The 17,508-nt window shown below is 37.0% G+C and overlaps 1 protein-coding gene across 2 annotated transcripts in view; it reads right to left on the bottom strand.

The window, feature by feature from the left end:
• The window catches only part of GPD2 (glycerol-3-phosphate dehydrogenase 2), a 134,004-nt gene that overhangs the window by 56,415 nt on the left and 60,081 nt on the right, over positions 1-17,508 (bottom strand). For both annotated transcript variants that reach the window (XM_047772655.1, XM_047772656.1), the window contains exons 4-6: positions 14,940-15,064; positions 13,470-13,567; positions 12,295-12,458 (exon numbers count right to left, since the gene is read on the bottom strand). In XM_047772655.1, coding sequence (XP_047628611.1) covers positions 12,295-12,458; positions 13,470-13,567; positions 14,940-15,064 — 387 coding nt within the window. The remainder of the gene's footprint in view (positions 1-12,294; positions 12,459-13,469; positions 13,568-14,939; positions 15,065-17,508) is intronic.

The following is a 17,508-nucleotide window of genomic DNA, read 5'->3' as shown; positions in this document are numbered from 1 at the left end:
TCTAAGTAAACGACTATAATTAACATGACTATTTAGTCTGACTTAGCAGATGGGCTTTTGACCCAAGCAGATTATATGAACTAGTTTTAGCAAATTTAAACAAATCAGAGTACATTTTACATAAGGACAATAAGAGCATTTGAGACTCACAGCCTAGTTTTAATCTTTCTATACAGATATAACTGGTGGATGCACTATTGTTTTGTGGTGCCCAAAGAAAGGAAATAAAATTTCATTTTCACTTATAAAAAGAAAAATAACTTGAAAATGTGGTTTATTGATGGCTATGGCTATACCAATGGATATATTTTTATCTAAACACTAATATGACTATAATATTTAAATTCCATAAAATTGCATTCTTGGATCCTTTTTAAATTCACCTTTTCAAATCAATATGGTTCCTTATACTACTGTGGAATGAAACACTCATTATATTAGGTGAGAAGAGCAATGTATCACTATTATCTAAGAAATCGAGGGGGAAGCAAATACGAATGTACATTTAATACACACATATGCATACACATGCACATACACAATAAAAGGATATGCCAAAACTATATTATTTTTAAAAATATTATCTTTTAAGGAGAAGGAGGAAATGGGGTGAGTAAACTGGGAGAAAAGCTAGACTTATTTGAATAGTCTTCTTATTTTGACTTTGAAGTCCTGTATCTTACATAATTTTTTTAAACCACAGCTTTAAAAAGGCAAATCCCTAAAGATCTTAAGCAAAATTAAAGTGATGTGATTTGAGTTGATGGCATAACCACAACAATAGAAACTATGTCAAGTAGCTTCAAAAGACAGTAATTTGTCTATATATTCCCATTGGTGTATACTCCAAGAACAACAATAACAACAAAACTGCAACAACTGTAAAACTGCAAAAATCTTACTGGTTTCAGCAATAGCATTTTTGGAGGTGTGAGTGATGAGATTAAATAGAATCCATGTATTTTGTGAATTTAAAAGTATAACTATGCCCAGGAATTTATCAGATTTTTATTCCTTAAATAAAAGATTTTCATAACTCTTTCTACAGAAAGGCCTAGAAATGACCAATCAGCAAGAAACAGCAAATAATCTAGCAAGTAGACTATGGTCTCTTAACTACAATTTCCTACAGGAAGGAGTCAAATCTTATTGGAAAAATGGCTGCTTCCCAGTCTAGGTCAGGAAAATTACAAGATGAGCCTGGAATATCTTATCATAGCAGATAACACAGAAGTCATCACAGACCAGTGACAGCTTATAAAAACGGCTCAGGAGCCAACTTGAAGAGGTGCCCATGGGCCAGAGAACATTAATAACTCTAACAGACTGACACATATTGAATATATTTAAAATCACAAGCTTAATAAATAATACAAAAGATCCCATCACACTTAAAGGATACCAAAAAACTAACTCATTATTATTGAAAACTACTACCTAAATAGAAAGAAGCATTTATCCTCCATTTTTTACAAAATATCCCTCAAGGTAGGCAAAGAGTTCATACAGGGAAATTATAAGTATTTCAACTAATAGTTGAAGTTAGATGGAAGAGTTAGAAGAGTACCATTTTTAACCCTTTAACCTCTAATGATATAATTGATCTAGACAACAACTATGACTGATTAAAATTAAAAGAGGCATTTCTGTCATGGCTTAGCAGTGACAAACCCAACTAGGATCCATGAGGACTCGGGTTTGATCCCTAGCCTCACTCAGTGAGTTAAGGATCTGGCATTGCTGTGAGCTCTGGTGTAGGTCGAAGACTCGGCTGGGATCTGGCATTGCTGTGGTTGTGGCGTAGGCTGGCAGCTATAGCTCTGACTTGACCCTCAGCCTGGGAACTTCCATATGCCAAGGGTGTGGCCCTAAAAAGCAAAATAATAATAAATAAAAAAAGAGGTCAAAAGACTTGGATGGAAATTTCACACCACTACCTATAAAGTATTTTTGATAAAACAATTTGATCCAGTCTCCTGTAACTAGTCACCAAAGATATCCAACCTCTCCCTAATAAACTATGCTTCCTGTTTTACTTGCTTTTGTAATGTCCTATTCCTTAAATCACTGGAATGCCCCTGTGATTCACTTTAATTAACAGAATGTGGTGGAAGTGACCCTGTGTGACTTCCAAGGCTAGGTCAGAAGACGCTTTGCATTTAAGTCATGGTCTCATGGTACACTCACTGGGGTAAGCCAGCCACCACATAAGAAGTCTATGTTTAAATCCAACCCATCATATGCAAAAGCCACAGTGAGAGAGAGATGCAGGGCCAACCCCTAGCTCTTCCAGCCTTCTCAGCCCAAGAGCCAGACATGTAAGTAAGAAATCTCTCAGAAGACCCCAGCCTTAGGCACCACCTCACTGCAACCAGAGGAGGCATGCCAAGTGAGAAACACCCAGCTGAGCTCAACCATCCTCAAAACTCTGAAAGAGTCCTTTGGTGTTTTGAGTCATTAAGTGTGGGTATTGTTTCTTGTGCAACAACAGATTAATAGAACTAGCTTAACAACCACTGCACAGAAATACAGGAAATATTAATCAAACTATGAGGAAACAGAAAAGGATGGGAAATTTATTTATTTATTTATTTATTCATTTATTGTCTTCTGTCTTTTTTTAGGGCCGCATCTGTGGCACATGGAGGTTCCCAGGCTAGGGGTGGAATAGGAGCTGTTGCTGCTGGCCTTTGCCAGAGCCACAGCAACACTGGGTCTGAGCCGTGTCTGTGACCTACACACCACAGCTAACGGCAACGCCAGATCCTTAACCCACTGAGTGAAGCCAGGGATAGAACCCGCCAGGGATTGAACCTGCAACCGCCTGGTTCCTAGTCGGATTTTTCTGCTGCACCAAGATGGGAACTCCAGGATGGGAAATTTATAAGTTAAAAAGAATGAACAGACATATATAAACCCTAACTAGGATTTTGTTTGCAAAATAAATGGATATACTTTGTTGAATTATTTGGCTATTTTTTGTTAAAGCATATGACAAACTTAAAACCTAATGGTAGCTAAAAGCCCTGATGTCATAAACATAATTTTTGCAAAGTTCTTCATTTTTTTTAGCCAAGAAAAAAATCACCCTCACATCCCCACACGTCCAAAACACTGATCCAGATGTTCAGCTTTGCTGCCCCTTCTCGTGGGAAACAGGAATCATGCTATCCCATTCCAGGATACGTACTGAGTTTACACAACTCAGAAAATTAATGAGGAAAAAAAATTTTTTTTCATCTTTTCTGACCCCGCCCATGGCATATGGGCTAGGGGTCCAATCGGAGCAGTAGTTGCCGGCCTACACCAGAGCCACAGCAATGCCAGATCTGAGCAGCGTCTTCAACCTACACCACAGCTCAGGGCAATGCCAGATCCCTAACCCACTGAGCAAGGCCAGGGATCAAACCCACAACCTCATGGTTCCTAGTTGGATTCGTTAACCACTGAGCCATGACGGGAGCTCTGAGAAAAATGTTTTAAAATCCATGCTCTGCTACACAAACACAAAACATGATTGGTGGTAGGGACCATGTGTTTGGCTCAATATTTGGAATATATGCAGTGAACTCTCTCAAAACCTGAAAGCTCAGAACTCTGACCTTAATGGATTTGGTCCTAATACCAGACACAGTGCCTAGAAAATAGAACCTCTATAAATATTTTTTGGATGAAGGAGTAAACTGGAGGAAAGAGTACATGGAGACTTTTGATACACTAGCTTTTACCTTTAATCCCGCATCTTTTTGAAAAGGGTCAATTGAGCCACAGAGTGTGACGGGTAAATAGCTTACTGTAAACTCACCAAAACTATCTGATCAAACAACATATAAACATACATATCCTTCTATTGGTGAATTTTAGCACTGTTTTTAAGCTTTTTTATGCAGAGTACAGACGAATTACTACCTCAGTATGCTACACCTGATCAAATCTACTTTTGCGTGATTTTGATTTTCTTTAAAAAAAATTAATTCTAAGAGAATGAACAGAGGTATTAATACACACTGGTCAAATGAGCAATAAACAAATCGCAAACTTTCCTAGGGGCTATTTTGCTCTGCCTCATCATCAGGAAGCTAAAGCATATGTTGGATGTTAGCCTGGGTGGACATAAATGTGTCCTATTTATTCAAGGTTTCCTTTGAAGCCACAATTTATAAGTTTTATTTCTTAGGGGTACATGTCAAACTTCATTTAGCCTTAGCTGGTATCCAGATACACTGAATAGCAAAAAGGCAGCATTCGGGGGCAAAATATATGCCTGCTATATGAGCAATAATGTCAGTTTCATTTATGTAACTCACAGAAAACAAGAGGAGAAAATACAATGGAAAAGCTGACAGTAGGAAATCAAGATAAAAATTATTCATTTAATTTATAAGTGTAAAACTGCATATGGACAAGGAAAATATTAAATAGGTTTTAAATCAACATCTAAGAGGTAGACAGTTTTAGAGTAAGTTCTTTTAATGTGCTCTTTAACCCTTAAAATTCAAAGATACTTATATGAAGCATGTTTACGTGCCCAGTATTTTCCTTTTTCCTAAGTACATTTTGCAAATCTTAAATATACAAAAGGACATTTGTGGAACTGATGCTTCACTTTGGGACATCTTAGAACCATAGAAATCCATAAAACTGACCCAAATGAAACAATTAAAACTTAAATAATTTTTTATATTTACTATTTTACACTTACTACTTCATTTAAATCTCAAAATACCTCATAAGCAAAATATTATAAGCCTAAAGTCATAGATGTGCAAGGTAGGCCTCAAAACTCAATAAAGTTTATAAACCTAAGTCATCTACTTCCATAATGTTGACTGTTTCAACTATACTACAGTACTTTGGAAGGCAGTTTTCAAATATGACTATGATGCTTACAAGTGTGAGATGAGGAGTTCCTGTCATGGATCAGTGGTTAATGAACCCAGTTAGCATCCATGAGGACTGGGGTTCAATCCCTGGCCTCACTTAGTGGGTTAAGGATCCGGTGTTGCCCTGAGCTGTGGTGTGGGTCACAGACAAGGACTGTATCTTGTGTTGCTGTGGCTGTGGTATAGGCTGGCAGCTACAGCTCCGACTGGACCCCTAGCCTGGGAACCTCCATATTCCGCAGGTGTGGCCCTAAAAAGACAAACAAACAAAAACTGTGAGATGAGTTATCACGGCACTTTCAACCTATCTTTTCTCATCCCTATTGTTCAGCTTAACTTAGTTCATTCATTTTCAATGTTCCGTTTTACTCCATTATGTGAACACACTATAGGATATTTATTCATTTGTCTCTTGATAGATATTTGAATTCTTTCCCTTCTCGAAGTTATTCCCAGTGCCGCAATAAACTTTTTGTACATATCTCCTGGTTGACACATGTAAGAGTTTCTCTGAGGCATATACTTGGTAGAATTAACTGAATCACAAGATGGATGCCTACTCAAATTTACTGAGTGTTTTCCAAAGAGCTGTTATCAACTTATGTAACACATCACATTACACTTGTACAAAGTTTACTTATACAAACTAAACAATAGTTTATTTTTAAATGTTTACATAAAAAAAGGAAGACAGGAGTTCCCGTCGTGGTGCAGTGGTTAACGAATCCAACTAGGAACCATGAGGTTGCGGGTTCGGTCCCTGCCCTTGCTCAGTGGGTTAACAGATCCGGTGTTGCCGTGAGCTGTGGTGTAGGTTGCAGACGCGGCTCGGATCCCGCGTTGCTGTGGCTCTGGTGTAGGCCGGTGGCTACAGCTCTGATTCGACCCCTAGCCTGGGAACCTCCATATGCCGTGGGAGCGACCCAAAGAAATAGCAAAAAGGCAAAAAAAAAAGGAAGACAACTTATATATGTGTTATATGTATCCTTTTATACGTATTACTTTTGATACATATACACAAAACCTTTGTATGTATAGTAATAAGGATTTGAAAAGGTTTGGGAACCTTGAGAACTGCTGGCAAATAGAACTTCATGTTTTAAATTGAATTTATTATATTTTGGTTTTAAGAAGGAAACAAACACAAAAATAAACACATATTCTAATATATCATGCCAAATTTTGATTATTTTAAGGATCCCAAGATAATGCCCCCTCTTAATCAATAGGGTTTTGGTTTTTTTTTTCTTTTTTTAGACCGCCTCCCCTCAGTCAAAGTTCACAGAAATTGGACCTTGAGAAACGAAGAAAGGGATTTGGTAATGTTTATGCTTTCAGAGAAAGAGGTATTTTTCCTCTTGCTAAATACATCTATTTCGAAAATATTCAAATTAGTCAATTATAAAAGACATAAAAGGATGACGAATTACTAATCCAGTGGTTCAAACAGAAAAATCAAGGTGAGTAGCCTGGAAGCACAGTAAATGTGAGCATATAACCCCATTATGGATATTTATTTATAAATTACATATCTGTACTACTGTACTTACATACATTAGAGACATTTAAATATATGTAAGACAGACATTTCTAAGGAATTTGGAAGAAACAGAGATAAGTTAAAGTTCTAATATGTTCTTCCTACCCCCTCTGAATGGTCTTATGCAACCCCGGAGGCTCACACAACTACATTAGAATCACCATAACAACTCATAAGAACTGCATTAAGAAGCCCATAGCCAAACCTGCAATAACCTGCTATTTTGTTTGTAAATCCATACTATTCAGCTATTTATTCAACCTGTTTCTATTCTGAAGAAATTAACATGTTTCTCAGAATTAAAATAGGTAACACCCAATTATAGTCCAACAATTGCATTTGCAAATAATGTAAATGAGGATTAAAGGCACCATTTTTAGATTGACTTATGTTCCAGGAACTCAATGGAAAAACAAAAACATAAGACCAAAAAAAAACAAAAAAAAAACAAAAAAAACACCCTTTTGTTATTGGGTAATTGATTTTTTTTAAGCTTTCAAAGTAGATAAAATCAACACCTTAAAAGACTTGTCTTTAACCCAGGCTTTCTTTTATTAAAGTGTACAATTGTGGGCGCATGCCTAGAGGAATAATAGTTTGTTCCTAACAAAAGAGTCTGGATTCCACAATATGCCTTTGCTGGAGGCATCGTTCCCCAAAGCACACAGCTAACTGCATCTCCTGCTGTACCTGTAACAATTTAATTGTATAAGTCAGCCTAGTCAAGCATCTCCAGCTCATGACTGGGAGACATGAAATTCATTGTCATTATTGTCCCTGTCATTTTGGATCATTATATCCTGCTGCAGAATTTTCCTCACTTCAGTGCATTTTTACCTCCAGGAGCCAGGGATTATAGCTGAGGTTGGGGTGGGGGCAGGACCGTGAACTACATTTACCTCAGGGGAGCCAGAGATTAAATTGGCTTTGCTCTCTCACAAGCTGAATTCATCTATTTGTATGCTGTGAGTTTTAGGTTGGAATAAAAATGAATATTCTAGTGAAACCTGGGCTTTAATTCCCCCTCAGAAACATGACTATAACCAAGTTTTATTTACATTAGGAAAGCCAATGTAATTTCTCATAGGTTGCTATTTTCATATGTGCCTAAAGAATACTGAAGGGCATCCTGGGTATGAAGTAACAGACATCCCTCTCTGTCACTGCCTGGATTCTCAGAAGGAAGAATTTTAAAGCTGTAATTTTGTTCTCTAGTTTCATCTTTACGGAAGCTTAATGGGGGTATCTAATGGCTTTAAATATTTAACGATTTTTAATTATATCTCATTTTCTGTGCATTGGGTTGGATGACCAAAGTCCAACTAGAACCTATCTTCTCTGGGAGTAGGGAGACTGAAGTTAAGTTGACAGAGGAAGATGAGGGAAGTTTCTGAGGAAACTGGCTCCCCTCCACAGCTGACTCACAGAACCTCACAGCCTGCTAATGCACCCAAGCCTGTCATCTCTTAAACACTTTTAGAACATGGGAAAGTTGCACTGGTCACCACACTCTCTACATGGAAACCTCCTTATCAGTGGTGATGACCACAGACAGACAGGGTCCAGCCAGTGGCTGCCTATGATGAGGGCCAGAGAGGAAACACTAGGTCATGTCTAAATCTGAAATCCAGTGAGGTGACTATTCATTTTCTCTAACAAAATATAAAAAGAAAATATAACCTGACATGTCACTTCCTATCCCAACTTTCATTTCTTACGGATTTTACTGAGAAATTTGACATTTACTTTACCTATACTGAAAAAGATGTTAGTTATTCCTCCACATATGTGAGCTTGTTTTTCAGTGGTTAACAACAAAATATGGCAATGGATCATACCTATGGCCAAGCATAGAATACCCACTATAATTATGACATTGAAAAGTATGTGGTCAAATGCATAAACATCTAGTTATAAGATAAGTAAGTTCTGGTGATGTGATGTAGAGAAGTGTGACTAGAGTTAATTACACTGTATTATATATTTGAAAGTTGCTAAGAGTGTAAATCTTAAAAGCCCAAGAAAAAAGTTTGCAACCATGTATGGTGATTGATGTTAATTAGACTTTGGCAATATATATACAAGTACATATACAAATATATACATTATATTGTACAGATGAAACCAACATAATGTTATATGTCAATTATAATCTCAATAAAAAAGATAAAAAGAAAAAAGTGTATGAAATTTATTTTAATTACCTTTATGGACTTTTGTGGAGGAAAAGATTTTGCCTTAATCATCGGCAATGGTCATCACTATTTATTTAAGATAAACTGTTTGCATGAGTAATTAAAATTTTTCACCTTTGTACATTTTGTATTTCAGAGGGAATACCTTACACTCCTAAAATCTCAGTGTTGAAAGAATCTTAAAGATTGTCTTAGCCAGGTCCATCCACATTAACAGTGAGGTTTACTAGTCTGACTGACTATATTTTCATGCGATTATATTTCATTTTTCACTGATGCTGAAGTAGCTGTGTGATGTATTACTAGTAAGAGCTTTTAAATAGCAAAACTTCTTGTAGCTTTTAAAAGTTTATTTAATTACTTGAGCCATTTTTTCATTGTAAACAAGATTCTTCCAAGGTGGGAGTTATAAAAGTTATTATTTCTGTTTATTTTTAAATGGTTAATTTTGTGTTATGTGAGTTTCACCCCAATAAATTATTTTGTAACTTAAAAAAAGTTATTTCACAAAGCCCAAATGCATTTTGACATCATTTTTGGGTGAGTGCTATTATTATATTCTCATAATGATTATTTAAGAAAAGTATTTTTTCTTGCTCTTGTTAAGAAAGGTTTATATATTTTCTTCTTTTCTTTTTATGGCTGCACCTGTGGCATATGGATGAAGTTCCCAGGCCAGGGGTTGAATCAGAGCTGAAGCTGTGGCCTACACCACAGCCACAACACCACCAGATCCAAGCCGCATCTTCAACCAATCCCACAGCTTGCGACAACACCAGATCCTTAACCCACCGAGCAAGGCCAGGAATGGAACCTGCATCCTCACAGAGACAACATCATGTCTTTAACCCACTAAGCCACAATAGGAACTCCAGAAAGGTTTACCTTATAAATTACAATGTTTAGACTTCAGTTGCAATGGTATATATTTGGGAAGTGTTTTTCCTCTCTGAAATACTTTGGTAGCAGGACAATAGTGTTATTTTTCTGCTTGAGGGGTAAGTAATCCTTTCCTTTCTCTGAACACATATTTATGGCATTTAATTCTTTACTATATACTCCTTTCTACCTTATTTCCATGTTGATATTTAATTTGTTCATCATACCATTAAAAATAAGAATTTCTCTATTTGTGAATATAGCTATGAAAACAGAACTGAACTGTGTTTCACATTCTTGTTTTGTCTTATCTCAAACATGACATAGTTGGGCCCACATCATTTTTAAACAGGGTTAGAAAAGAAATTATTTACTTTCAGTGACTAAATTATTTTTACTCTTTCAAGACTTAGTTTTCAAAATCAATTTTCAAATATCAATTTGAAATCATTTTAAATAATCATTTTAAAATTTTTAAATAGGAGTTCCTGCCATGGCTCGGCGGAAACGTATCTGACTAGTATCTATGAGGATGCAGGCTGGATCCCTGGACTCACTCAGTGTGTTAAGGATCCAGCATTACTGTGAGCTGTGGTGTAGGTTGCAGACGCCGCTCAGATTTGGCATTGCTATAGCTATGGCGTAAGCCAGTGGCTACAGCTCTGATTTGACCCCTAGCCTAGGACCTCCATAAGCCACGAGTGTATCCCTAAAAAAAAAATAAAATAAAAATTTTAAATAATCTTCACTGAACTCTTAATTTTGCAACCTGTAACAAGCTCTAAAGGGCATTCTAGATTAACAAAATTCTTCTTCCTCCTGCATTTTGTGACGTAGATTTCCCTTGGTTTCTCCATGTAGAAGTGATAAGAATCTATCATTCATAACAACATCAAATCAACATAAGACAGGATGTCACACATTCACATATGATACCTACTAACATTCCTCTTAAGGAGATGTAAAAAAAAGTAACAAATAATCGTTAGTGTTCAAGGTACCACATGGTAGAGAAAAGGACCAAGTACTTGAGAGAGTTTGCACAGGAGGGATTAAAATTAAGAGGCAAAGGGAAGAAATACTACCATGTCACGATGGGCAGGGGGTCATTTATAGAATGCCTTATTTCTCCTGGACCAAAAACCTCTTTAATATAATCACCCAACAAACCACAATGGATTAACATTATGAGTCTGCAGCAGAGAAAGAAAATTCACAGTTAAGTTTGTCCTTTAACATGTAGGCTCAATCAGGCACCCAAAAAGTAAAGTGCTCCCACCCTTGTGGTGTTTAGATGCTAAAAATCACTGTAAACTGTGAATTTTCAGAGTTCCCGTTGTGGCTCAGTGGAAACAAATCTGACCAGCATCCATGAAGATGAAGGTTTGATCCCTGGCCTTGCTCAGTGGGTTAAGGACACAGCGTTGCTGTGAGCTGTGTGTAGGTCTAAGACACCGCTTGGATCCTGCGTTGCTGTGGCTGTGGTGCAGGACAGAGGCTACAGCTCAGATTCAACCCGTAGCCTGAGAACCTCCATATGCTGTGGGTGCGACCCTAAAAAGATAATAAATAAATAAATAAATAACCTGTGAATTTTCTAGCTTTTAATGATTGTCTAAGACCCTTAACATTTTTTTCTAATATTGTTGTTCCTAACACATCTTGAATTTGTCCCCTTTGCTCCATCTGCATATACACATTTTATATTTATATATGAAAGCCTGGTAGGCAGTTGAATTGATTCAGAAATCTAACACTGAAAAGAGGAAAAAAAGGTGGTGGTCGCCTTAAGGAGATCCCATATAATGAAGTATAAATATCAAAGTCTCCTGGAAAAATAAAATAACAAAAAACAATTCTTCATGCTGAGAAAACATCATGGGAGTTAAAAAAAAAAACAACTTACTGAGCTAAAGAGCCTAAGCTGTCCTTTGTGTCACAAAATTTCTAAGACTTTTCTGAACATGTGCAATTATCTGTGTCTGGCTATTTCCTTACAAATAGATATCCCTGGACTAGCTTCCAATTCCATTCACACTTTAAAACTACAGTAAAATTTCATAAGTGGCTTTTCCCATGTTGTTTTATATGGTATTGTGGTCTGTCTGTAGATATATTAAGTGGTTAGTTCCTTCAAATAAGTTCAAAATTAAATTAAATTGTTCACACATACACAGAATGAACACTGAACACATGGCAAATGGGCACAAGATAATGCCACTGTTAGAAAACATCTAACAACAATAAAATAAGCAATAAAAACTGAGGGTTTGGTTTAATAGAATGATGTTCATCTGCCTTCATCACATAAATTATATGTTCAAGAATTGTGTCCTGTGCGAAATACAAATACGTCAATTTTGGCCTAGGGGGCATTTTTCTCTAGGTTTATAACCCCTTGAAAATAGAGGTTTCATCTAGAAAACCTAACACATCCTCAGCTGCTTTCAACATTATAATATATTCATTGGCAAACATATAACAGATTAAATGGCATGAAGGTGGGGTCCAAATTCACAATGATGGAAAACAGACCAAACCAACCATGAGATACAAAGTCAAATTCAAAGAGGAAAAGGAATATGCAAAAGCAAACAGAATTAAAAGCAAAACACTACCTGGAGATTTTCAGCTTATATGAGAGGAAACGGTGATCATGTGTGTCCGTTGTGTGCGTGTGTGCTGTGTAAGATTAGCATTAATGAGAATGCAAAACTATCTCATTAAGAATATATTGGAAGGGTCATGAGTAAGAGGAAAGTATTTCATAAAAAAAAAAAAAAAAAGCACCACATACCATCATAGTACACAATTGCTCCCACCAGTTTATCCTTCTGGAGCATTGGGAAATGCTCAAGCGCTCTTGATTTGCTTAGGACATAACTGCTTTTCAGGCAATTACTTCCAGCAACCAGATCATATAGCTTGATTCCTACCCAGTAGTAAGGTAACTGCCACCACCTATAGCAAAAATAGGGGAAAAGGTTTCTTTAGAAACACAGTACAACATTATAAAATGTTGCTTTAGGTAATAAGATACTTTCTATTAAGAAAAGCAAAGTATTCTTAGAAGTGTACTGCAAAAGAAATAAGTGTCTGCCTGTTCTGACAGCAGCCCCACTGAATTATATATGTAAGTGAATCATCTCTAAGGCAGTGATTCTCAACCTGTGTATTAGAATTTTCTGGGGTGCATGAAAAATGAATATAGATGCTGGGCCTCGTGGTTCCAGAGATCAGTTTAACTGGACTAGGGCATGGGCTGGGTAACTCTAATGAATACCTAGGGTAGAGAATCACTGGCTTAAGGTGTCCAAAGCAATTTATGACAAAATACAGACAAAAATTATAAAATCTGTTCCAAGGGCTCCATAACACTCATGGAGCTAACAGAGTTACATAATCTACTTTTTCCTATTACTTGTATTCTAACCTAGGGCACCTTCATGGAAACCTCTAAATATCTGGAATATTAGGTTTAATAATTTATAATCTGACACCTCCAAACCAAATTTCAGTTTGGGTTAACTAGGGAATTTAAAATGACACAAAGAGGCATTCTGAGCATTCCAGAGGTTCAGATTTTGCAGGAGGATTCTTTCTGGCTCTGCAGTTTAGTCTGCAAATGACCCTCTTATGGAGTTCCCCAGTGAAAATAGTAGTTGCTCCTCTGTATTCTCCTGGAAATTAGAGGAAAAAACTAATGATAAATACAGAACACAACTTTCTTTGCCTTCAAGGTCTGTCTTGAGAAGTGGGTCAGCAGAAAGCAATTTAGGACACATTCTAAAATACAAGCAAGGAAAATATTTTATAAGGATTAAAAATCAGGGCCAATTAAAACTACCAGGACCAATTAAACCAATTAAACTAAAATTAAGAAATCATATTGAGGAACTATTTCCATTATAACTGTGTTGTTCTATTGACTTCGAGAAGTAAACAGTATACAGGTGATACCAAAAGGCTTACTTATAAATTGGAAGCATTATAGGCAATGGAGCTGATAAATGGGGAGCAATTTCTAGTAGGTTGGCACGCTCGTGAAGGGCTTCTTTTACCATCCTATACTGAAAAGCAAAACAGAGAAAATTAGTTTGGCAGTAACAGATCATAATATTTTCAAATGGCAAATAGACACCCTGCCAACTGATTGATACACAGAAACCTCTCTACCTCTGAGCGAGGATAGCTCCTTCCTAATCAAATTTCTAATAATACATCATGCTGTCAACCTGAAAGATTTTTTAGAAACCTTAACTGTATTTGCATAGGAGAAAAACATGCTGTCAGAGTTCCCAGGTGTAAGATATTTTCCTGACTTGAGTTACAAGATTATTGTAACAATTTATCATGCATTCTCTGTACTGTCCCTTTTCTCAGTCTCCCCTAATATTTTCTCATGTAAGAGATAACAGATTGTTTAAATTCATGTTAAATGTTTCCTTCTTGACTCCACTAGCCCAAGCAGAGATGATACTTAGGAGTTGCACAGTATTTCATAGATTATTTAAAAGCTTTTATCTTTAATTCTTTAGTCCTCATTTCCTGTCTCTGAAGGACCAATATTAATATCATAATAGTGATTTTACAAAAAAGAAAACTGAGGCTCATAGAAATTGAATAAATAAGCTGAAACACATCATAAGGCATCTGATTCTAAATCCTATGCTCTTTTCTTTGCGTCTATCATGAAGCCAAACAGACACGTAAGAAAAGAGGACAGATTCAAAGCTGACAATGTCAAGTTATGCTGTTGTGTTTTTTTCATGTATGAAAAGCAGATAGGGAGTTCAGTGGATTTTTTTTTTTTTTTAACCCTCTGGGAAATGTCATCTTCCACACTGCCTTGGCAGTTTTCAAATGGTGGCAGACTGGACACAACAAAGTGTGACATTAAAAAAAAAAAAAAAAAAAGCATGACTCAGATCATCTTTCCCTTAAGAATATGTCAGTGACAATATGCGGTATGATTGCATTTGCAGTTAAGAGAATCAGTTTAATACTCCTCATGTATTACAACATAGCTGCCCTGAAACTGCTTGGGAAGGAGCTACTTAGTGGCCATTGGCAAAAACAAAAACAAAAACAAAAAACTCACAACCACCAAAAAAAAAGAAAAAAAAAACCCAATCACAATTGCTAAAAGGTAGCATATCCAAAAGTGATTTTGTAAATCTGCTTCTTTTGACATACCTGTGTAGGAAAAAAAAAAAAAAAACAAAACCTGATTACCCATCAACATAATGCTACAGGAAAAAAAGAACTGGCATGGCACACCTCTCCTGAAAGACACTCCAGCAGAAAACACTAAATAGGTAGTTCTAATAGGAAAAAAAATTTTAAAGCCATTTAAAACTAAACAAAACAAAACCCTGATTTAATTGGGTAGAAAAAAAGCATGGTAGCAATTTTTGTTTAACAACCGGCATACACAATTACCTGCTCAATATCCAACTTCATGATAGCCTTCTGAAGATATCTCACACCACCATGGATCAATTTAGTGCTTCTGCTGCTGGTCCCTGATGAGAAATCATCTCTTTCTACAAGGGCTGTTTTTAGTCCTGTGTAACCAGAAAACCAAATTAACTTCTTAAATTACACAATTTGTATGTAATTCATTAAAGGCACTTCTCCAGGGTAGAGACAATCACAAGAAAAATTACTCTGAACATGGATAAATTTGTATTCAAAGTGCAGTACACTGTCTATATTATAATGAAGAGATTTTAGTCTCTTCCTGGGGGAAAAGTCAAACCAGAACTAGAAGCATATTAAACTGTGAATGAATCACAACTGGAAAATATTACACTGCAATTTCATGGCAGTAACATACTCGGGTGCATTTAAAGGGTCGAAGGGGAGCCTGGCACCCATTTTTATCCATGTAGAGTGAACTCAGGGTTGTCACAATGCCTTTGGGAACTCATATGCATCCCTCACTACATCTGTCCAGACACATGCCAGCCCCTCATCACCAGTCAACTTGAACGCATCATCCATGAATATAGTCTGGCCCTTTTTATGCCAGCTCCTATTTCTGGAGTGGTGTGAGGAGTGGGTATAAAATGGGAAAAGAGATCAAAAACATCAAAACAGAAGAAGAAAGAAGAGAATAACCTCTGACCTTGAGGAGTTTGTAGTCTAACTGAAGACATGAAAAGCACAATGTTATAGAATTACAAAGAAAAATACAAGCAAGCCAGAAAAAAATGAACCCAGTATAAAGTATCCATGAGCAAAGAAAGACAATATACTTGGGTAAAGGTGAGGCTGAACAAAGACAGGTGAGTTCTAGAAATCTTCCCTGCCCCCCTCCACTCCCTTTCTTTGAGGGTTGCAATAAATCTCTTAGGAATGAAAGAAGTTTTGTTTCGCTTTGATTTCTTGCAGACAGCCCTGCCTCTTCAGGGCTGGGAAGACCGCCAGTTGTACAAGTCCCATACATTAGTTAGAGATGAAATCTAAAACTTCAGAAGACCCATAGTATACATCACCACCAAGCCAGGAGGAATTTTCATGGCCTGGCATACTCTTGGGGGATGAGAGAATGTCATAGAATCCAATTACAATAAGAATATGTAACTGGAGCAGTTTGGGCTCACAAAGCTCATATAAGAGAACCTGTGCATGTATTCAATTCAGAGCCATTTATTACATTTAATACCAAAGGGTCGTTTTTATAACTTTTAACAGTTTAAATATCGTACCCAAATGTCATCATAAAATCAGGGCAATTCCCTTGACTCAAAAGGACAAAATATTTGGAAACTGAGGAGAGAGAAGTAGAGAACTTTGATTCAAGGGCAAAAACTGCTAATGCTCTAATGAACTAGCAAAATAACAGAGAAATTACAGGTATCATAGACGCAGGTCACTCTTTTTAAGCACTTATGGCAGAAAAAGATCTGCAGAATTCTCAGCTACGAAAACCCTAGCAATGCTTAGTGAATTTAGCACAGCATGAATTAAACACACAGAAAATTGCATCATGATAGTACATATTTTTGAAAGACTAAGTGCCAGGCAAAGTGCTGGTGTTAGAAATGAAATAAACATGGACCATGCTGTCAAGTAACTCCCAGACCAAAGAGAGGTAAGTGAACAAAATGAAGCAAAGTATCACAGGTGCTACATTTGAAAATGCAGAGGACACTTATCTTAAAGTGCATAAACCCAAAATTGCTTGCTCAAGATTACATCTGCAGTCTCATATGAATGCACTGTCTTAGTGAGCTCTATCACCTTTTTTATTTTCTTTTTGGTCCCATCCATGGCAAATGGAGATCCCAGGCCAGGGATTGAACCTGAGCTGCAGCTGCAACTTATGTCACAGCTGTAGCAATGCCAGATCCTTAACCCACTGCACTGGGTTAGGAATCTAACCAGTACCTCAGCAGTAACCTAAGCCCCTGCAGAGACAATGAGAAATCCTTAACCCACCACACCACAGCAGGAACTCCCTTATCTCCTTTTCTTAGTAAGTCCAACACAGAGAGTTCTTCCAGCACTAAAATAGACCATTTTTTCTTCAGTTGAAGATCAGACGAGGGAGTTGACTTTCAAATGGCATTTAAGAGCTGAATTATTTAAAATGCACCTCTCTTCCAATCTTAGAATTGGTCATGTTAATGCCACACCATGCCCACACCATGAGAGGCAGGGACATAAGACTGAGAGAAGGTAAGCAGCCTCCCATTCAGCCCATGGCTCCCACCTGCCCAAAGGTACTCAGAGGCTGTGGAAGAAGATGTCTTAGACAGTTCTCAGTTATTCCACTTCCTAGTAGGTAATGTAGTAGCCTAGAGTGTGGGATGCTTTGCTTCTAACCAACAGAATACAGCAACGATGATGGCAGGTCACTTGTGCAGTTGGGTTACAAGAGACTTTCTTCTGCTTGGATGAAGCAAACTGTCTTGTTCTGAGTCAAGGAACCAACAGAGACCCTTGGTCGACAGCTCATGAGGAACTGAGACCTAGTCCAACAACTTGTAGGACCTTGATCCTG

The sequence above is a fragment of the Phacochoerus africanus genome, chromosome 3 (genome assembly GCF_016906955.1).
Source record: "Phacochoerus africanus isolate WHEZ1 chromosome 3, ROS_Pafr_v1, whole genome shotgun sequence".
Classification (NCBI taxonomy): domain Eukaryota; kingdom Metazoa; phylum Chordata; class Mammalia; order Artiodactyla; family Suidae; genus Phacochoerus; species Phacochoerus africanus.
Note: the sequence above shows the minus strand (reverse complement) of the source record. Positions and strands in the feature narration are given on the sequence as shown.